The following is a 25,180-nucleotide window of genomic DNA, read 5'->3' as shown; positions in this document are numbered from 1 at the left end:
GTTTAGTGATGTTAAGCATGTTTTCACGTACCTGTTTGTCATTTGAGTGTCTTTGAGAAAATGTCTATTCGGGTCCTTTGCCCACTTTTAAAACTGATTATTTGTTTTTTTGGCTACTGAGTTGTATGAGTTCTTTATATATTTTGGACATTAACCCTTTATCAGATATATGATTTGCAAATGTTTTCTCTCATTCCACAGGTTGCCTTTTGTGGGTCATTTCATTTGCTATACAGAATCTTTTAGTTACATGATTTCCCACTTGTTGACTTTTGCTTTTGTCGCCTGTGCTTTAGGTGTCACGTCCAAAATATAATTGCCAAGACCTACGGCAAGGGGCTTTCCCTGTGTTTTTTTCCTGAGTATTATGGTTTCTGGTCTAACATTTAAGTCTTTAATCTCTTTTGAGTTCATTTTTGTGAGTGGTGTAAGGGGTCTAGTTTCATACTTTTACATGAGAATTTTTCTCACCACCATTTATTGAAAACTGTCTTTTCTCCATTGAGTGTTTTTGGCTCCCTTGTCAAATATTCATTGATTGTCTTTGCATGTATTTATTTCTGGCTTCTGAATTCTGTATTGAAAATTTTTGCTTTAATATTTATCAGGGGTATTCTGTAGTTTTCTTACAATGTCCTTATTGTCTTTGGTATCAGGGTAATGCTGATCTTATAAAATGAGTTTGAGAATGTTTCCTTCTCTGATTTTTTGCAAGAGTTTGACATGGACTGGTATTAATTCTTCTTTAAATGTCTGGTAAAATTTACTAGTGAATCCATCTGGTTGTGTGCTTTCCTTTTGCTGGGAGATTTTAGACTAGTGATTTAATCTCCATGCTAGTAATTGGACTGTTCAAAATTTTCTGTTTCTCCTGATTCAGTCTTAGTAGTTTGTATGTTTCTAAGAGTTACCCAGTTCTTGCAGGTTGTCCTTTTTGTTGGCATATATTGTCATATTGTTCATGATCGTTTGTGTTTCTCTAGTATCGTTTATTTTTGTTTATTTGGGTGCTCTTGCTAGAGATTGGTTAATTTTTATCTTTTCAAAAACCAATTTTTAGTTGTTTTTTTTTTTTTTTTGCTTCCTTTCTTCCGCCTCAAACCCCCCCGCCTCCACCACCACTCCAGTTCAAGCCATTATTTCTCAATCTAGTTATGTAGACCACAACTCTCTGGTACATGCTGGTATGATGAGCCTTGCGCTCCGACCCCCCACCCCATCCCCCCTATACCTCCCCCCCCCCGCCACTCACAGCTGGCATTTGGTTGCCAGCTGGTCACATTGGCTACCGGCCACTCACATTGGCTGCCAGTCACGCTGGCCACCAGCCACTCCTGGCAGCACATGGCAGCTCCTGGAAGCACACTGCCGGTTACGCCGACCTCCACCTGCTCATGGCAGCCCAGCTCCAGAGAGAGCTGTTGTTCACAATCTCATGTGAAGAGGGCGCAGCTCACTGGCCCATGTGGGAATTGAACCAACTACCTTGGCATTAGGAGCACAGCGGTACAATCACCTGAGCCGCTGGGCTGGCCCAATTGTTTGTTTTTAAAATCTTTTTTCAAATTCTCAGTTCTCAATTTCACTTGGTTTTGCTGCAATCTTTTATTTCCTTTCTTCTGACTTTGGGCTTAGTTTACTCTTTTTCTAGTTTCTTAAGGCACAAAGTTGGGATTTTTATTTGAGATCTTTCTATTTTAATGTATATGTATATAGCTGTGAACTTCCCTCTTAGAACAGCTTTTTCTTCATCGCATATGTTTTTGTAGGTTCTGTTTCATTTTCATCTGTCTCAATGTACTTTTTAATTTTCCCTTTAATTTCTTCTTTGATCCATTGGTTGTTCAGGAGAGTGCTACTTGATTTCTATGTCTTCTTGAGTTTTTCAGTTATCCTCCTGTTAATTGATTTCTCTTTCATGCCATTTTGACCAGAAAAGATGTTTGGTATGATTTCAGTGTTCTTAAAATTGCTAAGACTTGTTTTTTTGGCCTAGCATATTATGTGTCCTAGAAATGTTCTGTGTGTGCTTCAGAAGATTGTGTATTCTGCTGTTGTCAAATGGAATGTACTGTATATATCTGTTATATCTATTTGCCCTATAATGTTTTTTAAATATACGTACCGTGTTTCCATATTGATTGTCTTGTCTGAGTGAGCTATCCATTGTAGAGAGTGGGGTGTTAAATTCTCCACTGTTGTTATATTGCTGTTTATGTCTTTTTGTTCCGTTAGCATTTGCTTCATATATTTAGGTACTCTTATGTGGGGTGCGTAAATTTTTACAGTTGACGTAAGTTTTGACAGATTGATAACTTTATCATTATATAATGGTCTTGTTTTTCTTTTTGTTAAATAAAACTTATGGGGTGACAGTGGTTAGTAAAATTACATAGCTTTCAAGTGATACATTCTGTGATACATCATCTGTATATCACATTGTGTGTTCACCACCCAGAGTCAGTTCTCCTTCCATTACCACATATTTTATCCCTTTACCCTCGTGTACCACCCCTCCACCCTAACCCTCTGATAACCACTGAACTATTGTCTATGTCTATGAGTTTTTGTTTTTTTATTTGTCTTGTTTCTTTGTTGCTTTCATTTTTATATCCCACATATGAGTGAAGTCATAAGGTTCTCGAATTTCTCTGTGTGACTTATTTCACTTAGCATAATAATCTCAAGACCCGTCCATGTTATCCCAAGTGGTACTACTTCATATTTTTTTACCACCAAGTGGTATACCATTGTGTATATATACCACATCGTCTTTATCCAATTATCTATTGAAGGACACTTTGGTTTCCATGTATTGGCCATCGTAAATAAAGCTGCAATGAACATCAGAGCACATATATCTTTACGGGTGTTTTCAGATTTTTTTGGTAGATACCCAGGAGAGGGATTGCTGGGTAATATGGTAATTCTATTCTTAGTATTTTGAGAAACTTCCACACTGCCTTCCACAGAGGCTGCACCAGTCTGCATTCCCACCATCAGTGTATGAGGGTTCCTTTTTCTCCACAGCCTCTCCAACACTTGATATTATTTGTCTTGTTGATGATAGCCATTCTGAATGGGGTGAGGTGATATCTCATTGTGGTTTTTATTTGCATTTCTCTGAGATTAGTGATGTTGAGCATTTTTTGATATGTCTATTGGCCATCTGTATGTCCTCTTTGGAAAAATGTCTATTCAGGTTCTCTGCCCATTAATAAATTAGATTGTTTGCTTTTTTTTGCTGTTGAGTTATATGAGTTCCTTATATATTTTAGATATTAACCCCTTATCTGAGGCGTTCTTTGCAAATATCTTCTCCCATTCAGGTGGTTGCCTGTTTATTTTTTCGATAGTTTCTTTTACTATGCAGAAGTATTTTAGTTTGATATAGTCTCAATCATTTATTTAAGCTTTTACTTCCATTGCCTTTGGAGTCAAATTCATAAAATGCTCTTTGAACCCAAGGTCCATAGGTTTAGTACCTATGATTTCTTCTTTGCAGTTTATTGTGTCAGGTCTTATGCTTAAGTCTTTGATCCATTTTCAATTAATTTTGGTACATGGTGACAGATAGCAGTCCAGTTTCATTCTTTTGCATGTGGCTATCCAGTTCTCCCAGCACCATTTATCGAAGAGGCTGTCTTTCCTCCATTGTATGTTTTTAGCTTCTTTGTCAAAAACTGTCCATATTTATGTGGGTTTATTTCTGGGTTCTCAGTTCTATTCCATTGGTCTATGTGTTTGTTTTTCTGCCAATACCAAGCTGTTCTGATTATTGTAGCCCTGTAGTACAGCTGAAGTCAGGGAGTGTGATACCTCCAGCCTTCATCTTTTTTTTTTAGGATTATTTTGGCTATTCGGGGTCTTTTGTGGTTCCCTACAAATTTGATGATTTTTTTGTTCTATTTCTTTAAAAAATGCCATTGGGATTTTGATGGAGATTGTGTTAAATCTGTATATTGCTTTGGGTAATGTGGCCATTTTAACCATGTTGATTCTTCCAATCCATGAGCACAGAATGTTTTTCCATTTCTTTGTGTCTTTTTCAATTTTGAAAATGTCTTATAGTTTTCAGCATATAGGTTCTTCACATCCTTGATTAAGTTTATTCCTAGGTATTTTATTCTTTTTGCTGCAATTACAAAAGGAATTGTTTTTTTAATTTCTTTTTATGAAATTTATTTGTTAGTATATAGGAATGCAGTGGATTTTTGTACGTTGATTTTGTAGCCAGCAACTTTACTGTATTCGTTTATTGTTTCTAATAGCTTTTTGGAGGAGTCTTTAGGGTTTTCTATATATAGCATCATGTCATCTGCAAAGAGTGACAGTTTAACTTCTTCATTCCCAATTTGGATGCCTTTTATTTCTTTCTCTTGTCTGACTGCTCTGGCGAGGACTTCCAACACTATGTTGAAAAGCAGAGGTGATAGGGGACAACCCTGTCGTGTTCCTGAACGTAGAGCAAAGGGCTTCAGTTTTTCACCATTAATTATGACATTAGCTGAGAGTTTGTCATATATGACCTTTATTATGTTAAGGTATTTTCCTTCTATACCTATTTTATTAAGTGTTTTAATCATAAATGGATGTTGTATCTTGTCAAATGCTTTTTCTGCATCTATGATATAATCAGATGAATTTTGTCGTTTATTTTGTTTATGTGATGTATCACATTGATGGATTTATGGATGTTGAACCATCCTTGTGCCCCTGAAATGAACTCCACTTGGTCATGATTTATAATCTTTCTAATGCATTGTTGTATTCGATTTGCTAGAATTTTGTTTAGGATTTTTGCATCAGTATTCATCAGAGATATTGGTCTGTAGTTTTCTTTTTTTGTGTTGTCCTTACCAGGTTTTGGTATCAGGGTAATGTTGGCCTCATAAAACAAGGTAGGGAATATTGTCTCTTCTTCAATTTTTTTGGAAGAGTTTGAGTAGGACAGGTATTAGATCCTCTCTGAATGTTTGGTAGAATTCACTAGTGAAGCCATCTTGTCCTGGACTTCTGCTTTTGGGAAGGTGTATTGATAAATATTATCAATTGCTTTGTACAGACTTAATTTCAAGGCTCGATACGCAAGACACACCACCACAACCCATGATGGAGGAGTTAAAGTGCTTTATTACAAAGCGAAAGTAAATAAGACAAGATAGAGGTTAGGGGAATATATTATCATACCACTAACAAGCAAGGAGGCAATTCATTATGCCACCAGAGCCCAGTCAATTAGTCGCAGAAACAGCACCGGCCCGTCATCAGCACGGGCGAAATATCTTGCAGCAGCAGAGGCAGCCTGGGGAACAACCGTGCCTGCCTTTGTTCTTCTGGGGTTTTAAGGACTTCACTAACAACAGTGGTAAGGAGCCGATAAGCATACATGTCAGCAATACAGGGAACTGGTACAGGTCTGGCTAGGAGCCAGGGCCAGTCCTTAGTACGAGATTAGATGTGCCAGAGCCTGCGAAGGCCAGGCTCCCCATCCTGTACTTTTCTTGGTCCTTGGGACGGTAGCCAATCCTCCCAAAGCCAAGCACGAATCCAGGTCACTGTGAAAGTTTACATCCCCAAGTGTTCCCAGGCAGACCTTCATATATTATATCCTTTACAGAAGGTTTTACATGACTGATTTAATTTCCTTACTGTTGATTGGTCTATTTAGATTTCCCAGTTCTTCGTGATTGTGCCTAGGAGGGCTACATGTTTCTAAGAACTTGTCCATTTCTTCCAGGTTACTGAGTTTGGTGGCATATAGTCCTTTGCAGTATTTTTGGATGATCCTTTGTATTTCTGTGGCATTGGGGTAACTTCTCCACTTTCATTTCTGATTTTGTGTATTTGTGTCTTATTTTACCTTAGTGAGTTTAGCCAGGGGTTTGTCAATTTTATTAATCTTTTCAAAGAACCAGCTGTTTGTTGCATTAGCTTTTTCTGTATATATATGTTTTTTTGTTTGTTTTGTTCTCTTATTTCGTTTTGCTCACCTTTGATTTTTATTATTTCCTTCCTTCTGCTGACTTTGGGTTTCATTTGTTCTTCTTTTTCTATTTCTTTAAGGAGTAATGTGAGGCTGTTTGTCTGGAATTTTTCTTCTTTCTTGAGATAAGCTCGTAATGATATAAATTAACCTCTATTACTGCTTTCATCGCATCCCAAAAATTTTGATAGGACGTATTTTTATTCTCACTTGTTTCTATTAATATGTATCTTTTGATCTCTCCTCTAATTTCTTCTTTGACCTAGTCATTCTTTAAAAGTATGTTGTTTAATCTCCATGTATTTGTGTTTTTTCCTGCTTTCTTTTCGCAGTTGATATCCAATTTCAAAGCCTTGTGATCAGAGAATATGCTTGGTATGATTTCAATCTTCTTAAATTTGCTGAGGCTGATTTTATGTCCCAATAAATGGTCTATCCATGAGAATGTTCCATGTACACTCGAAAAGAATGTATAGTCTGATGTTTTAGGATGAATTGCTCTATAAGTATCAGTTATGTCCATTTCATCTAATGTGTCATTTAGGGCTGCTATTTCATTATTTATTTTCTGTTTGGACGATCTATCCATAGCTGTCAATGATGTATTTAAGTCCCCAGTATAATTGTGTTTTGGTCAATTTCTCCCTTTAGTTCTGTTAGTTGTTGCTTGGTATATTTGGGTGCTCCCTGATTGGGGGCATAAATATTGATGACTATTATGTCTTCTTGTTGTATATCTTGTTTATCATTATGAAATGTCCATCTTTGTCTCTTTACCTTTTGTATCCTGAAGTCTGTTTCATCTAATACTAGTATGGCCACACTTTTCTCTGAATACCATTTGCTTGGAGTGCTAATTTCCACTCTTTCACTTTGAGTCTATATTTGTTTTGTACCTGAGATGTGTCTCTTGGATACAGCATACGATTGGTTTAGTTTTTTGATCCAATCTGCTAGTCTGTGCTTTTTTTATTGGTGAGTTCAGTCCATTTATATATAGGGTGATTATTGATATATGAGGATTCCCTGTCAGTCTATCTGTTGTTTTCGGTTAGGTTGGTGTTTCCATTGTATTTTGACTTTTGTTGCTGTCTGTTATTTCAGTGTGGTAGTGTTCTATGAATTTTCCCTTTGTTTCTTCTTTTTTTATGTTGTATATTTCAGTTCTGGATTTTTTATGAATGATTTTTTATGAACGATTACCATTTATAATGGTAATGGTAACCAAGTTTATGTAAAAGAAAGTTTCCTAGTTATAATATTCCCTTTTCTTCAGCATGTTTCCTTTCTCCATTCCCCTTTGCCGGTTTAGACCTTTACTCTCTACCCTTTTTGTTTTTGTTGTCACAAATTATCCATATTTATGCTGTGAATTGATTTCTATGTTACAATAGCAAGTTATCTTTTTCCTCTTTTTTTAATGTTTTTTTTCCCCTTTACCTTGTATGTTATGTTTAAGTATATAGTGTCCTATTTGGTGTAGGCATTGCCATTTCCTGCTTCTGTCTGTTTGTAATACTATGCATGATTTTGTATTCTTTTGCTTTTTTGTTTTAGGTCGAATAGCTTCCTTCTATATTTCTTGTAATGCAGGTCGTGTGTTAGAAAATTCTCTCAGCTTCTGTACGTCTGGAAAGGCCTGTATTCCTCCTTTATATTTAAAGGATATCTTTGATGCATATATTATTCTTGGCTCATAATTTCTCTCTTTCAATAGTTTGAATATTTGAATCCATTACCTCCTGGACTGTAGAGTTTCTGCTGAAAAATCTGATGATAATCTAAAGGGCTTTCCTTTGTAGGTTACTGTTTTCTTTTGCCTGGCTGCCTTGAGGATTCTTTCTTTGTTGTTAATTTTTGACAATTTCAATACAATGTGCCTTGGAGAACGCCTGTTGGGATTAAGGTAATTAGGTGTCCTATTTTTTTCTTGGATTTTAGGATTCAACTCTTTCCACAAATTTGGGAAGTTCTCATCGACTGTTTGAATATACGTTCTTTTCCCTTTTCCCTTTCTTTCTCCTTCTGGTATACCCATTATTGTTGTGTTGCTCTTTCTGTTGGAGTCAGAAAGTCCTTGTAGAGTTCTTTCATTTAACTCTTAAGTCTCTCTCTTCTTCCATATGTGTCATTTCCAGATTTCTATCTTCGATGTTACTGATTCTTTCCTCATCTGATCAGCCCCATTACCTAAGTTGGCTATTTCATTCTTCATTTCTTTTATTGAGTTCTTAATCTCCCGAAATTCTATTTGGTTCTTTAAGATCTCGGAGCTGGCCTGGTGGCTCAGGTGGTTGGAGCGCCATTCTCCTAATGCCAAGGTCGCCAGTTCAATTCCCACATGGCCCAGTGAGCTGCGCCCTCTACAACAGCTCTCCCTGTAGTTGGGCTGCCCTGCGCTTCCGAGGGCTGTTGCCGGCTAACGTATACTGCCATGAGTGGCTGGTGGCCAGCGTGAGTGGCCTATAGGTGGCAAGAATTGCTGTGAGCGGCTGACAGATGACTGGCGACCCACTGCCTCAGCCGGGGGTGTAGTGCAAGGCTCATAACACCAGCCTGGGCCAGGGAGCTGTGTCCTACACAACTAGACTGAGAAACAACGGCTTGAACTGGAGTGGGGGGAGCGGAGGTGGAAGAAGGGGGAAAAAAGAAAAGATATCAATCTCTTTTGTAAAATGTTCATTTTGTTCTGTGATTATGTTTCTGTGTTCATTAAACTGCCCGTGTGTGTTTTCTTTCATATTGTTGAGTTTTTTAAGAACTACAATCTTGAGTGTTCTGTCATTTAAGTCACATATTTCTGTGTCTTCAAGTTCATTTTCGGCAGACTTTTCATTTTCTTTTTGAGCTGTTTTGTTACCTTGGTTATTCATGGCCATTAAAGAATTACCGTTTCTCTTCCTGGGCATCTACTGGAGTAAGTTCTGTAACATGTTGATAGGAAGGGGTCTTCTTTCTTGGTTTCCAATACATGTCGGTAGAATGTTTTATATTCTCTTCCGCTGCAGTCTTTATTATCTTTCATGCTGTAGAATTATATTTTGTCCTGCACTGTTACGACTACTCACATATGGAGGAGGGCAGTTCCCTGGAAAGAGGGTTTGTCCTCTGTGAGCAGGTTGTCCAGGTCTCAGAGCACTGCCTCTGTGGGGGGATGTCGAGAGCTTCTGAAGTCCCTAAGCTTTCCTACAACCAGATTCAGTGCCTGTGTATGTCAGCGGCTCTGGTTGCCCCTGCATGGATCCACCCAGATAGGTGGGCCAGGGGCTGGGTAGATTGTCATAGGTGGTTCTGAGCAATGGTGACTACCAACTCACAGTTCCTTCTTTTTCACTGGAATTAGTTGCTTTGTGAGTCTGTGGCTGCGGGGCTGCAGTGCTCAGAGCTGTAAATATTCTGTTCTTTAATCTTACATTGCTATCGTTTCTTCTGGAGTCCACTTCTATCGTGTTTCCCCGAAAATAAGACCTAGCCGGACAATCAGTTCTAATGCTTTTTTTGGAGCAAAAATTAATATAAGAATCTGTCTTATAGTAAAATAAGACCATGTCTTATATAAGACCAGGTCTTTTATTAATTTTTGCTCCAAAAGACGCATTAGAACTGATTATCCGGCTAGGTCTTATTTTGGGGGAAACACAGTAGCACTGGGAACGTGGGGGTGGGGCGAGCTCTGGGGTAGTAAGGCGGAATTAGCCAGGCTCCAGGTTATGTTTTCCATCCTCTGCTTGGCAGTGAGGGCTTAAAACACCATTCTTACCCTTCTTTCCTCAGTCTTTGCTCCGAGGTCACTGCCATGAGCGTTGGGTTCAGCTGTTATATGCTGATCCCTTAGGTGGGACTGTAGGTCATAAGGGGAGCACTAGCAGCCCAAATTCTTTCCTCTCCTGCAGTAAGTTCTGGAATGCAGGGAGTCCTGACCTCTGGTCTGGGGCCTGAGGCCCGTGTCTCTGCACTTCCTCCTTCCCCACTCCCCCACTTGCCTAATTTGCCCACCTTTGGATGCTTCGATTTGCAGGTCTGTCAGGTATGACTGTGTACTGTGCAGGGAGTCTTTTGCTGAATTATAACTGTTCGGTTTTTTATAAATTCCACAGGTGATTTCAAGAAGCACTGCTCACACCGCCTCTGTGTGATGTAATCCTTTGAAACGAAGTTGTAGTTTAAAGTCTATTTTTGCCTGATATAAGTAGAGCTACCCCTGTATTTTTTAAAAGTACCATTTGCTCAAAATTATATTTATCTTTAAAGTGTGTCTTTAAAGATCAAGTCAGTAGGCAGCATTTTTATCCATTCAGTCCTTCTATTAATATTTCTTTTTATTGGGGAATTAATCCATTTACGTTTAACATAATCATTGATATGGAAGGACCATTTCCATTTTGTTTATTGTTTCCTGTTTTATAGATCCTTTGTTTTTTGCTTTTTATCCTGCTGTCTTCCTTTGTGATGTGATGACTTTTTGTATCCTTATGTTTTGAGTTTTTAAAAAATCACGTTCTTTTGTGTAACTAGTTTTTTTTTTAATAGGTGTGGTTACCACGATGCTTACATAAAACATTTTAAAATTATAACTATTTTCAACTGATAACCACTTCCATAGTATTCTTTACACTTTTACTTTTCCCCCTCACATTTTAGATTACTGATGTTATAGTTTACTTATTTTTATACATGTATCCAATAACAGATTATTGTAATTACGGTTATTTTAATACATTTTAAAAATCTTTTAAGCTAGAGTTGTTAAGTGAATTATGTACCACTATACCATATTAGAGAATGTGGCTTTCACTATATATTTACCATTATAGTGAGTTTTACACTACCTTTATATATTTGTATGATGTTAATTAGCTCTTTTTACTTCTGCTTGAAGAAATTCCTTTAGTGTTTTTTATAAAGTGGGTCTAGTAGTGATGAATGCCCCCAGCTTTTGTTTGTTAGGTAGTCTTTATGTCTCTTTTATTTCTGTAGGACAGCTTTTCCAGATATAGTATTTTTGCTTGACAGTGTTTTTTCTTTCAATATTTTAAATATATCCCATTCTCTTCTAGCTTGGAAAGTTTCTGTTGAGAAATCTGGCATTAATCTTATGCGGTTCCCTTGTATGTAACTTACTTCTTGCTGCTTTCAAAATTCTTTCTTTGCCTTAAAGTCTTGACAGTTTAATGTGTCTCAGTCTAGATCTGTTTAGATTCAATACTTTGGAGAAAATTGGGTTTCATGAATCGAGATGTCCATTTCTGTCCCTATATCTTATAAGTTTTCAGCCATTGTTTCTTTGTTTTTCTTTTCCCTTCTTCCACCTCCCCCCGCCCACTCCAGTTCAAGCCGTTGTTTCTCAGTCTAGTTGTGTAGGACACAGCTCCCGGGCCCATGCTGGTGTTACGAGCCTTGAGCCCCCCACCCCCACCCCGGCAGAGGCAGTCGGTTGCCAATCGTCAGGTCAGCTGCTTACGGCAGCTCATGGCAGCTCTCGTGGGCTGCCTGCTGCTCACAATGGCTGCTGCCCACTCACGCTGGCTCCCTGCCATTCACGGCGGCCACTGGCCAGTCATGGCAGCACATGGTAGCCCATGGCAGCACACAGCAGCCCAGCTCCAGGGAGAGCCATTGTTCACAATCTTAGCTGTAGAGGGAGCAGCTCACTGGCCCATGTGGGAATCGAACTGGCAACCTCGGTGTTAGGAGCATGGTGCTCTAACTACGTGAGCCACCAGACCAGCTCCATTGTTTGTTTCATAAACTTTCTACCTCATTATCTCTCTCTTCTCCTACTGGAACTCCCATAATGTCTGCACACACACACATGCTCACATGTGTGTATGTGTGTGTGTATAGTGTCCTATAAGTCTCATGGGCTTTCTTACTCTTTTTTTTTTTCTTTTTCTCTTCTAGCTGGCCATTTTCAAATGACCAGTCTTTAAGTTCACTGATTTGTTCTTCTGCATGATAATGTCTGATGTTGAAAGTCTCTGTTGAGTTCTGCAATTATTGTACAGCGGTACCTCAGTTTTTGAACATAATCCGTTCCGGAAGACCTTTCGAGTTGTGAAACGTTTGAAAACCAAGGTGTGGTTTCCCCATAAATGTAATGCAAAATGGATTAATCCATTCCAGACCTTTAAAATCAACCCCTAAAACTGCAAATTTACCGTGAATTTTACTATCTAATGATACCATTGATCCATAAAATTTACGGCGTTTGTAAACCAAAATGTTCGTCAATGGAGACATTGGAAAAACGAGGTACCACTGTATTCTTTAGCTGTAGGGTTTTTTTGTTTGTTTTTTTGAATGGTTTCTATTTCTGTGTTGAACTTCTTTTGTTTATGCATTGTTTATTTAATTTTGTTTAGTTGTCCATTTGTGTGTCGTGCAGTTCATTAAACTTTTTAAAGAGGATTATTCTGAATTCTGGCATTTTACAAATCTCCATTTCTTTATAGTCAATTATCATAGCTTTATTGGTTTTCTTTGTCATGTTTACCTGATTCTTTATGACACTTGGTTCCTTACATTGGTGTCTGTGCATTTGTGTAATCAGTCTTTTCTTCCAGACTTCACTGGTTTGCTTTGGCAGAGACAGTTCTTTCCACTCAGGTTATTTTAGGGTTTTGGATATGTTAGCTGGTAGAATCCTTGGGCAGGTGGGGCTTGCTGTGAAGTCTAGTATTGGGTAAGGCCACTGCCTCAGCTCTGAAGTCAGATGATGGGGAGTGGTGCTGGCTGAGAACAGCTGGATAGGACTGCTGGCTTGGTTCCCTGTTTAAGCGAGGCTGTAGGATGGTCTACATGGTTGCCTGGATTTTCTGGTCAGGCTTCCTAGATGGTTGGGACTAGGTACTATACTCAGCAGTAAGCAGGGCTATGAATTAGGTTTCCTGCCTGAGCGAGGCACCAGAATGGGCCTGGAGGCCAGCACGGCTTGTCGTTTGGGGACCCAAACAGGTTGGACTATGCACTGAATTACATGGCCAGATGGGACCACCAGTTTTGCTGTACAGATGGTTATGTTCTGCTAAATGCCACTGTAAGTGCAACTGTAGGATGGGCTGTGAAGTTTACTGTGTGCATTGGTTAGGTTTTCTGGTCAAGCATGCTGAAGGCAGTATTTAGCAGTGGGTGGGGCTATGAATTAGTTTCCTTGCACAGACGTGGCAAAGATCGCTTTTTATTGATTGAACATTTACTTGGTTGCTATAAACCTTTGGGTGTTTTCAGAGGTCCTACAGAGTTGTTTTAGAGCTTCTGGGTGACTTGATTTTTTTTGTTGTGGTTCTGTTTTTAGGTCTTTGTTTATTTTCCTTCATGGTTTTTCTGGCTTGTTTTATTTGCTGCTAGGTTTTTTGTTTTTTAAAAATTTTTATTTGGTTCTTTTTAACTATAGTTTATTTATTTATTGCTTCTTATTCACACTGTTTCTTGTAACTTATTGAATATACTTACTTTATATTCTTGTTCTAGTATTTATAGTATCTAGAGTCTGTGGGTCTGATTCTGCTGTGTATTGTTTCTGCTGGCTCCCGTGGTGCCTTGTTTCCTTGTTTATTTTGTGACTTTCATTTTTTATCTCCTGATTATCAGTTTATGTTTTTTGGAACTGTTATCAGTGGAGTTCTCTCAAGTTTTGTTTGGGATATAGTCCTCCTGAGAGTTTTGTTTGTCTCTACTGTTCCCCTGAGGGGCACTACCAGTAAAGGTCATTTTCCATTAAAATTTTCCCTTGAGGTTATTGGGACCACTGAGAACTGTGACTTGACCTCATAAATCTTCATTGTTAAAAATTTTTAGTATTCCCCCCCACACATACACTTGCAGTGGTAAGGTTAAGTCAGCATGTTTACTGGCTGGCCACTTGTGTGCAGTGGGATTATTTGTTGTTCACCCTTCTATCCTGGTGCAGCATTTTGCAGGGTCTTTATGCAGTCCTGTTTATTATCAGCCCTTCATGTAGGTCTGTTTCTAGTCTCCTCTAGTCTCTACGTTCTGTGTCGTCCTCAGAATGGAAGCTCAGTATCACCAGGGTTTATGAGAGCTCCTCAGGGTGAATGCTGGCTAACAAACTTGCCTGTTAGGGTTCTTTATCTTTTCCTCATTGTTTTGTAGGAATTCTCTATATGTTCTGGATACTGGTGACAGCTATAGCTTTGACTGTTGTTTTTGGTGCTTTGTTCTATAGATGTTACATTAATTACCTTTTGCTGCATCACAAATTACCCCGCAATTTAGAAGCTTAAAACAATAAACACTTGTTATCGCTCAGTTTCTGCCAGATAGGAATCCAGTTGTGACTTAGCAGAGTTCCAGTGGCTCAGTGTCTGTTGAGGTTGCGAACTGTCAGCCGGGTCTGTGGTCTCCTCTGGGGGTGTGACTGGGAAGGAGTGTTCCTCAGGCTTCAATTCATTGTGAGTTGTTAGACTGAGGGCTCAGTGCCCTCTGGCTCCTGGCCAGGGACCTCTCCAGCCTCTTACCAATGGGCCTTTCCCTTGAATGGTTCACAGCATTGTAGCTGGCTTTCCTTACCGTCAGTGAAAGAGGGGGCAGGAGAGCTAGTGCGCACAAGATACAAGTCCCTGTCTATTTGTAGCCTAATCTCAGAAGAGACATCTCATCACTTTCTCCATATTTGTTTGTTAGAAATAAGTCACGAGGTCCAGTTTACTCCAGGGAAAAAGATTACACAGGGCATAAGTACTAGGAGGTCAGGAGCTTTGAGGGCCATCTTAGGGACTACCTGCAACAGACTTGCTGGAAGTTTGATGTAGTTAAATATATCCATTGTCAAGTCCTTACGTTATCTACAAGAAGGGCTTCTTTATTCTGTGGTCGTTAATATGAGCTGTGATAAAAAAAAATAATGGTGAATGTTTAGAAAGATTATTACAGTAAAGCACACATTGCCCTTAATCCCCCTCAAAATACTCCCCTTTCTTCAAATACTTCCATCTCTCCTGCCACTTTCTGAAGCAGTTCTGGAAGTCCTCTTTTGTGAGTGTCTTTAGTTACGCTGTCATGGCTGCCTCGATGTCCGGAATCGATTCAAAACATTTACCTTTCTTGATCATTTTGACTTTGGGGAAGAGCCAGAAGTCATACGGTGTCAAATCTGGTGAATAAGATGGATGAGGACACATCATAATGTTTTTATTTGACAGAAATTATCATACTGAAGTAGGAATATTTTTCTGTGAGTCCCCAAATTATATAAATGATGTTGGATCTGTCGACCGGTTTCTGGATGTGGGCCAGGATTGTATCTTGTGAAACCGAAGAACGGACATACTGATCAGGGAGAGGCAAGGAGTTGTAAAGGAAGATAGTTTATTAGAGGCAGGAGAAGAGGTTGCAGCTCTCGAGGAGGAGGGGGTCCTGAATGGAGGTGCCTAGTGACTGAGGCAAAAGCTCTTACTTTTATACCTTCCGTTCCCTGCTTGGGGAAAGGGGCTGGAGCCTTCTAATGGAATTCATCTATTAGGTTTGTCCTGTTTGCCCATTCTGAAGGGATTAATGAATCAAACCATTCCTATCTATTAGATCTGCTCCTTTGTCTGGAAGGAGACATTTCAGGACCTGAAGTTTCAGGATATGGCTGCTTTTTTGTTTTTTCCACCAGGGAACCCCTGTCTACCTAGCAACCATACTAACTAACCTGTCTCAATACCAGAAGTGATGTGTAACATGGAGCCTTTCTGTTGTGATCAAAACATATGGTGAATGCTGCTGCTGTGTGCCATCCAGTGCAAAGGCAGGGATTTTCAATATGGGAAGTGGCACCTCGAACCTTAGTAACAGTGTGTGACAAGTTTCAGTTTGTTCGGTGCAGTCAGTCAGGTGTGAGCTATGGTTGAAAAGTGTTTTAAAGTGTGCTGTAAATTATCCTCCATCATGACAGTGCTCTGTGTCACGCATCGCTGCTGGTATATGGCAATTTCTGTCAAATAAAAACATTTGGTGTGTCCTCATCCACCTTATTCACTGGATCTGGCACTGTACGACTTCTGGCTCTTCCCCCAAATCAAAATGACCATGAAAGGTAAATATTTTGAATGGATTCATGACACTGAGGCAGCCACGACAGCACAACTAAAGACACTACAGAGGACTTCCAGAACTGCTTCAGAAAGTGGCAAGAATGATGGGAAAAGTGTGTTTGAAGTGAGAGGGAATATTTTGGGGGGATTAATGGCAATGTGTCTTTTACAGTAATATATTTTTTTTTAAGTTTAAACATTCACTGTATCTTTTTATCACAATCTGTATACTTTAAAAGTTTAATAGTTCTGCTTTTTCACAGTAGGTTCTTAATACATCTAGGACTTCACTGTCTAATACAGTAGCCACCAGCCAGCCACATGTCACTATTTAAATTAAAGTTAATTGAAGTTACATAAAATTAAACATTCAGTTTGTCAGTCACATTGGTCATGTACCAAGTGCTTAATAACCATGGTGGCAGGTGGCAGCCATACTGGACAGTGTTGGTGTGGAACATTTTTCTTGTCAGGAAGTTCTATTGGACCACTGATCTGGAGCAGTAGTTGTCAACCAGGTTGTGTTTTGTCCCCACGGGACAATCGGCCATGCCTGGAAACATTTTTGGTTTTCATAGTGAGGGAGGTGAGTGTTCTTTTGGTATTAGTGGTAGAGGCCTGGGGTACTGTTACACATCTCGTAACACACAGCCTGCTACAGCAAACACTCATCCAGCCCCAAATGCCAGTTCTGGTGGTGGAAACCCTGCTCTGGAATGTATTCTGTGGTGAGGTGTGACATGAAGGATCTTGTCCTTCTTCCTTCTCATTAGCCAGTCAACTAGACACCATTTCTTGTGTGTCATCGATTCATTTCCCTCTGGTTGGAGGTGAACCTTAAGCTAGAGATGTTGCCCCTTAAATGGTAGAGAAGATCTTACTGCCTTGCTAATAAACGTACAATTTTTAAAAATCGTCTTCTGTTGTCTTCCAGATTCCTAGACTTTGTTATCAAGACAAACCAGGGTTCCCAGCTCATCATGGCTTCATCATCAAGGTAGGAGTGCTGTTTGATGGGAGGCTTCATGCAGGCATTTAAGCCTTGTTTCTGAAAGGCCATGCCCATGATGCTTTCAGCCCTTTATCCTACCAGCCTCACTAAGTTCTTTGTGTCTTGGAAGCAAAAAGAAGGAAGAAAGAGCAGGGAAGGGAGATGATTAAAGAAAAGACGAGGTAGACAGGGAGTATGTGGCAGGGGCATAGCTGTGAAGCTGCTGTGTATACACTTGATCAGAAATGTGTTTTACTTTTAAAACAGAAGCCAGTGCCCAAGGGCCACCTCAGTCCCTGCGTGCTCTCCCACCCTATGTGCAGAGGTTTGGAGGCCACGGGACGAGCAGCAGCTCTGATAGTGACATTGGCAGGTTCTGGCTGGGCAGCCCTGGACCTGCTGCTGGGAAGTGGGCAAGGCTGGAGGAGGCGTGAAGGTGCTGCTACTCTGAGAATCAATCTCAGTGCAAGTGACCCATGGGAGGATTTCAGGTTTCCTCTCCTGAGGGCTGGCCCTCTTCCTGGCCATGCAGAACCTGAAGAACACCTTTCTGCCCCAGAGGTCAGACCTGGGCCATGCCTCCAGCATGGGGACTGATGGAGCCAGTGTCCGGGAAGTAAGTTTGGAGGGGATCTTTAATGTGACCTGAACTCCAGAGGCTCAGCCTCTGTGCTAAAGCCTCATTCTCCCTCTGCTTGCACATGGAAATCAGGCTGGAAGTACGAGTATGCACAGGGCAGCAGTATGCCAACCTTCCCCGTCCAGCCCATTCTCTCTGCCAGAGTGAGTATGTGACCCCCTACATCCCTGCAGGCTCCCTGTGATCGCTGCGTACAACCAGTGTACTGATGAGGACCTCTGGAGCCCTGTGGGCCCAGCTGGCTGCCTCAGCTCTGCTTCCCTCACTGCACCTGTGCCTCACTGGCGTTCTTTCTGTTCATGGATTTCAAGTCCTCTCAGGCTCAGGGCCTTGTGCCTATAGTTCTTTGTTCTGTTTGCAATACCCTGTCCCCAGCTATCTGCTAGGCCACTCCCTTACTTTCAGGCCATCTGCCCCTTGAGCTTCACTTACCATCTTCGTGCAGTAGCACCCCCAGTCCTGCTCCTTGGCTGTGTTCTCCATCCCTGTCCAGGGTGGACCTCATCAGCACCTGATGCCACTCTTCAGGGCCACTAGCTTGTCGATCTGTCACTGTCTCCTGCAGTTAGAACAGACCCTGAGCAGGTAGGAGTGCAGGGAGCCCACTGCCAGTTTCTGGGTGGTGCCTGCCCATGAAATAGCTCCTGCCGTTCATTTAGTTACCATGTGCCCAAGGTTTCCATGGGTCCCAAATGTGTTAGATTCTGAATCGCAGTCAGTATGCCTCCATACCTCGTATTGGAGAGCCATCTGAAGGTCTGCCTGGGACTGCTCAGGTCCTGAGTGTGGCTGCTGACAGTGTTTCAGAATTTGGGAAGCGAGTCAACTTTTTGCCAAATGAGTAAGAGAAAGGGAAGGGACAGGTAAGACAGAGCAAGAAGCAGGCCTCTGGGGCCACTGAGTCAGGTGGCCCAGGCTTCCTGTAAGTGGTTACTGTTATTTGGGTGATGACGGTGGCACCTGGGTTCACTTCTGGAGGGGATTCTCTATTCAGGAGGAAAGGAAGTATGGAATGCCTCTTTAGAATGCTTCCCATCATTAAAATAGTTTTAATCTGTGTTTGGGTGGAAAATTCACTTGCCTGGCATTGCTTGGGGATGCCGTTTGATATGCTGTTGAAGCGCAGGTGCTTTGCAACGGGAGACCCACCTCACTGAAGCATCACCTCTCCTACATGACTTCTCCCTGTTCTGTTTGCTGTCTTGCAGTGGCCTCACTGCTGTGAGAGGCACCGGCTCCAAGCTGAAGTCCACAAAGCTGCTGGAGCTTCTCAAGGCTCTGGAGGAGGGGTCCGACCCTGGCAGGGAGGAGATCTTTATTGCCCCACCTGACAGTGCGACCGGTGACTTCACTGACGAGGACTCGGGGGATGAGGATGGCCAGCGAGGTGGTCCGCTGCCTGGCAGCGTACTGCATGCCTCTGTGGTGCCCGAGGATGATGGCCCTGGGCCAGATGATGACGTGCAGCCTCGGGCAGCCACGAGGAAGGAGGCAGCAGTGGCAGCGTTGCCACTCTGGACCAAGAGGGACATCCACCCGGACTTCAGAAGTTGGACAGCGTCAGACCCCCATATGGATGATCTCAAGAGCCAGGAACTGAGTCCTGTAGGCCTGTTTGAGTTGTTTTTTGATGAAGGAATGATTAATTTTATTGTTAATGAAACCAATCGTTATGCCCAGCAGAAAAACGTGAGTCTGGGTGTCACGGCCCAGGAACTGAAGTGTGTTTTGGGCGTTTTGATTCTGAGTGGGTATGTGTCCTACCCAAGGAGAAGGATGTTCTGGGAAACGTCTCCAGACTCACATCACCGTTGTGGCTGATGCAATTAGAAGGGACCGATTTGAACTGATCTTCTCATACCTGCATTTTTTAGACAACCATGAGCTGGATGCCAGCGTCAGGTTCTCCAAAGTGCGGCCTCTCATCGACCGAATGAATCAAAATTTCCGACAGCACGCGCCCTTGGAGGAGTTCTACAGCTTTGGCGAGTCACTGTGTGAGTACTTCGGGCCTCGGGGGCCCAGGCTACCTGCGGCCAAGTCAGCGCCACTTGGTTGCAAGGTGTGGTGCGGCACCACCAGCAATGGCTACCTGGTATGGTTCGAGCTGTCACAGGCCACTCTGTTCACGAGGCCGGCACGTGGCCTGGATCTGGGCGCCAGCATGCTGCTCAAGTTTGCGGATGCTCTGCGGGAGCGCGGCTGTCTACCCTACCACATAGTTTTTGACAAGGTTTTCACGAGTGTAAAACTGATGTCCATCTTGAGGAAAAAGGGGGTGAAGGCCACAGGAACTACATGAATACAGAACTGAGCAATGTCCCCTTAAAGAGCCGAGAGAGCTGAAGAAAATGAGGAGGGGCTCGTTTGACTACAAAGTGGACGAGCGTGAGGAGGTCATTGTATGCCGCTGGCACGACGGCAGCGTGCTGGACATCTGCTCCAACGCCGCGGGCATAGCGCCCATGGGAGCACGCGGCCAGGCCCGCCAGCCATCCCTGCCGAGGCTGTACCAAGACAAGGCAGGCGGCGTGGGCCGCCTGGATCACAACATGGCCAGGTACAAAGTGAAGGTGCGAGGCACGAAGTGGTACTCTAGCTTCATGGCCTACGTGCTGGATGCGGCCCTCAACAACGCGTGGCAGCTGCACAGGATCTGTTGCCGCGAAGCGCACGTGGACCTCCTGGCCTTCCGCAGGTACGTGGCCTGCGTGTACCTGGAGAGCAACGCCCACACGTTGTCCCAGGGCAGGCGGAACCGGCGGCTGGACACCGAGAGCCGCTTCGACATGGTGGGCCACTGGATCGTGCACCAGGACAGGAGGACGCGCTGCGCCCTCTGCCACTCGCAGACCAACACCCGCTGCGACAAGTGCCAGAAGTGCGTGCATGCCAAGTTCTTCCGGGAGTACCATGTCCGGTGACACGTAGGCGAGAGGCCCCGGTGCCACTTCTGTTTGAAAAAAGACCTGAACCCCTGACGAATCACCAGTCGTTTTCTCCCCACCTAACGACAGTCACCTTTCTGTTGTCTTCTATTATACCTACATGTAATTAATGTTTGTTAGTAATCGTGTTTGTAAATCTGTATTTTATACTCTTATTTATTTCAACTTATGGGCCCCTTTTTACTTAAAAAAAAATCTTGCTTTGGGGTATAGCTGAGTTCTGGTAAGGACAATCCAGAGTAACCAACTCCTTTAGAGAAACTTTCATGAATAGTGAAAAGGTTCTACAATTGTGTGCTGTTGGTTATAATCTCAGACATAAGCAGTAGTACGTATTATGTATTGTTGTATCAATATAATGAAGGATATCTTAATCATATTTATTTTACTTTAACCCAATGCTAGCAAACTGTCCAGGCATACATAAGCTGCCTTGTTTATCCAGATGCCTAGATTTGTAGTTTGCATTTTCTTGATAAAAATATCTTCCCAACATACATATATTGATGTCGAATCCATTTTATAAGTAGTGTGAGGTAAGGATCTATTTTTTTACCTCCAAATGGATGATTTCCATTACTTACTAAAAATTATATATATATGTGTATTTTTAATTTAAATTCTACGTTTGTAAGTTCCTGAAGTTTGGGGGAAAGTGTTGAAATATAGAAAATATTTTATGTTGGAAAACCTAGTGGAATATATTTCAGAATAATAAAATAAATACATGTAAAAATTTGGACCTATCAGAAATCAAAGAAAGCATGTTGAATATCTTTATTTGGGAAAGGATTTTCTGTAACAGCACAGATTAAAAAGGAGCATTGGCCTCACAACAATTTGTTTGAATATATTCTCTGTTCCCTTCTCTCTTTCTTCTCCTTCTGGTATGCCCATTATTCTTATATTGCTCTTTCTGATGGAGTCAGAAAGTTCTTGTAGAGTTCTTTCATTTCTTTTACGCCTCAAGTCTCTTTCTTCTCCCATCTGTGTATTTTCCAGGTTTCTATCTTCGATGTCACTGATTCTGTCTTCCATCGGTCAACTCTACTACCTAAGCTGGTATTTCATTCTTAATTTCTTCTATTGAGTTCTGAATCTCCAGAAATTCCATTTAGTTCTTTTTTTAGAATTTCAATCTCAGGAGTGACGTCATAGGAATGGCGGCAGCGGGGCACATTTTCTGAGTTCTCCTCCGGATCTTATTACAAACGGGACATATAACCCATCAAACAACTCTTTGCTCATCACGCATAACAGCTAAGAGACTCCTAAGAGACTCGTGGAAGGATTACTTGAAGAACAGCGGGGAGACTCGTGGAGGAATTACCTGAAGGTGAGCGCTGATTGCAAGCAGGGAAGGAGGCAGGACAGCGAAGTGGAAGCACGCTCCCCCCCCACGGCCGGCCGGTGACCGCCTGAGCGGCGCCCAGGACGGAGCGCAGACTCGTGGAAGAGCCCGGGCCTGACGGCAACCGCTGCGCGAATCTCAGGACGGAGCGGAGACTCGAGGAAGGTTTGCTTTGGGGTGCGCTAGTTGGGCAAGCAGGGGAGGAGCGAGGAGGGCAAGAGGAAATGCGCTGCGCTCTCCCCACCCCCCACGGTAGAGCCGCAGCCCTGCAACGTGCCCACAGCAGCAGCGGCAGGCAGCACCCGGGGCTCTAGAGTCCCACGGGAGCCCAGGGTGCAGCGGAGAGGGCAGGGTCCAGGAAGTGGGCTCTTTCCCTGCGTCCCACAGCTGATCGCTCCCGCCGGAGCGGGCAGCTCGTGGGCCCCAGGGCAGACAAAGAACTCAGACGCCACACCTGAGCCCCTCACCGCGCTTTTCGAATCCTCCCCTTGCCCTTCCAGAGACTTAAACTGACTCCTGAACTGAGGAGTAGTGTCAGATTACAGAGGGGCGTCTGTGCTCAGGCGCTGGGAAGGTTGGCAGCCAGCTCTGACCTTCGGAAGAGGCTGGGAGGAGGGGATTTTTGCTGGACAAGGAGAGAGGAGACTCCCACACCCCCAGCCACCACCTTTTCGGGCCTGCGGGAGGAGTGTGACGTGGCTGGCCTGGGAGAGAGAAGACCCCTCTATCCCCAGCCCCCACCCTCTCTGGCTGGCCTGGGGCGGGGCAAGGGCAACCGCGGAAGCAATCCCTGAGTTCAGCAGTAAGTGGCAGACGTACCTCTCAGCTTTCAGCAACTTAGAGCCCGCCCCCTACCACACACCCACGGAAGGAGGGCCCTAAGACTCAGGAGTACTGGGCACAGGGCTGGTGGAGCTACTCTCAGCGTGCATTTGTGCAGGAAAGGACAGAAACTGCACGGTCTCTCTGAAAACTGTCATCCAGACCCCTCGGCCCCTCGCATTTAAATCTACACTCCCAAATTCACTCTGGGCACCAGGTGACCAGCGCTGCCTGCGCAATAGGCAGGGAACTCTTTGGCACAGCGGAGGACAACCTGGAGATTACTTGGTGGGCTTAAGCCAAGACTGGTGCTGCTTTCTGTTTTGCTTTGCTTGGTGTTTTTTTTTTTTTTCTGCTTGTTGTGATTTGCTTTGTTCTGCCTTTATTCCTTTGATATCTTTGCCTATGTTGAGTGGGGATTGTCGGTTGTATTTTACATGTGAATGTACTTGATTTGTTTTCTTTGTTGTTGTTGTTGTTGTTGTACTTGGTAACTTGATTTGTGCTGAAACTGCCCTAACAGGGCCCAGCTTAAGAGGCACAAGATTCAACATATCCAGAAGCCAACTCTGGACCAACCAGAGTACTACTGGGTTTGACCAACAAGTCACACACCCAGAGGGAATTCTCTGAAGGCACAAGAGCCCATAGAGGCCAAACCTCATTTAAGTGGCCAACCCTCACCCAGCAGAACACCCTGCGGTGGGCAGAGCTCCTAGGCCAACTAGACGGCCTAGGAGTTAAACCCACTTACTCACAAGCAAAAAGCAATTAAAGTTCTTCTTGAACAGGACAATATACTAAACACACGAACCACCTGTGGAGCACATGCAGAGGAGAAGAACGAAGTAGTCCAAGTCAAATATAAAGGAAACATAATACATAAGATAACCCAGCAAGAACTAAGAGCTCTAGGGGATCTTCCTACTACATCAAAGCAAACACAGAGAGTCAGTCGGAATGGGAAGACAAAGAAACATGTCCCAATTAAAAGAACAGAAGAAACCTCCACAACTGGAACCAAATGAAGCAGAGGTAACCAACCTGTCAGAGACAGAGTTCAGAACACTGGTGATAAAAATGTTTAAGGAGCTTAGAGAAGACATAAAGAAGGATATAGAAATCATAAAGAACAACCAGTTAGAACTAAAAAAGGATGTAGAAATCTTAACGAACAACCAGCTAGAACTAAAGAACACAATTACCGAAATTAAGAACTCACTTGAAGGAATGACCAGCAGGTTAGATGAAGCAGAGGATCGAATCAGTGACTTAGAAGACAAGTTAGAAGAGATCACTCAAACTGAACAACAGAAAGAAAAAAGAATAAAAAAACAATGAAGATGGGTTAAGAGACTTCTGGGATAACATCAAGCGCAACAACATGTGCATCATAGGAATACCAGAAGGCGAAGAGAGGAAGCAAGGGATTGAGAACATATTTGAGGTAATAATGTCCAAAAACTTCCCTAACCTGATGAAGGAAACTAACATACAAGCCCAGGAAGTGCAGAGAGTTCCAACCAGGATAAACCCAAACAGGCCCACACCAAGACACATTACAGTTAAAATGGCAAAGCTTAAAGACAAAGAGAGAATCTTAAAAGCAGCAAGAGAAAGGCAGAAGATTACGTACAAGGGAACTCCCATAAGGCTATCAAATGACTTTTCTACAGAAACATTGAAGGCCAGGAGGGAGTGGCAGGAGATACTCAAAGTGATGGAACACAAAGGCCTACAACCTAGATTGCTTTATCCAGCAAGGCTATCATTTAAAGTTGATGGAGAGATAAAGAGCTTCCCAGAAAAGAACAAACTGAAAGAATTTATTACAACCAAGCCAGCATTGCAAGAAATACTAAAAGGACTTCTGTAAATAGAAGAAAGTTGAAAACAATTTACTACAAATTTAAAAATGGCAATAACTATGTACCTATCAACAATCACTTTAAATGTAAACGGATTAAATGCTCCAATTAAGAGACATAGGGTGGCTGAGTGGATAAGGAAGCAAGACCCTTGTATATGCTGCATACAAGAGACTCATCTCAGATCAAAAGACACACACAGGCTGAAAGTGAAAGGTTGGAGTAAGATATTTCATGCAAATGGAAGCGAGAAAAAAGCTGGAGTTGCAATACTTATATCTGACAAAATAGACTTTAAAATGAAGAACGTATTAAAAGACAAAGATGGGCACTATATAATAATAAAGGGATCAATCCGACAAGAGGACATAACCCTAGTAAACATCTATGCACCTAACATAGGCGCACCTAAATATATAAAGCAGGTACTGATGGACATAAAGACAGAGATCAACAGCACACTATCATAGTAGGGGACTTCAACACACCTCTGACAACAAGGGACAGGTCCTCCAGACAGAAAATCAATATGGAAAC

At 42.4% G+C, this 25,180-nt stretch overlaps 1 protein-coding gene across 5 annotated transcripts in view; it reads left to right on the top strand.

The window, feature by feature from the left end:
* The window catches only part of PGBD2 (piggyBac transposable element derived 2), a 43,736-nt gene extending 19,655 nt beyond the window's left edge, over positions 1–24,081 (top strand). For 2 of the 5 annotated variants that reach the window (XM_081035758.1, XM_081035761.1), the window contains 2 exons: positions 16,958–17,020; positions 18,863–21,436. In XM_081035758.1, coding sequence (XP_080891884.1) covers positions 20,006–20,578 — 573 coding nt within the window. In that variant the 5' untranslated portion in view covers positions 16,958–17,020; positions 18,863–20,005 and the 3' untranslated portion in view covers positions 20,579–21,436. Of the gene's footprint in view, positions 1–16,957; positions 17,021–18,862 lie in introns of all 5 variants that reach the window. The other 3 variants (XM_081035759.1, XM_081035760.1, XM_081035757.1) reach the window with 3 other exon arrangements.
* Positions 24,082–25,180: the final 1,099 nt, after the last annotated feature.

Source organism: Rhinolophus hipposideros (assembly GCF_964194185.1).
Source record: "Rhinolophus hipposideros genome assembly, chromosome: 23".
Lineage (NCBI taxonomy): Eukaryota > Metazoa > Chordata > Mammalia > Chiroptera > Rhinolophidae > Rhinolophus > Rhinolophus hipposideros.
This window is presented reverse-complemented; position numbering and strand designations above follow the sequence as displayed.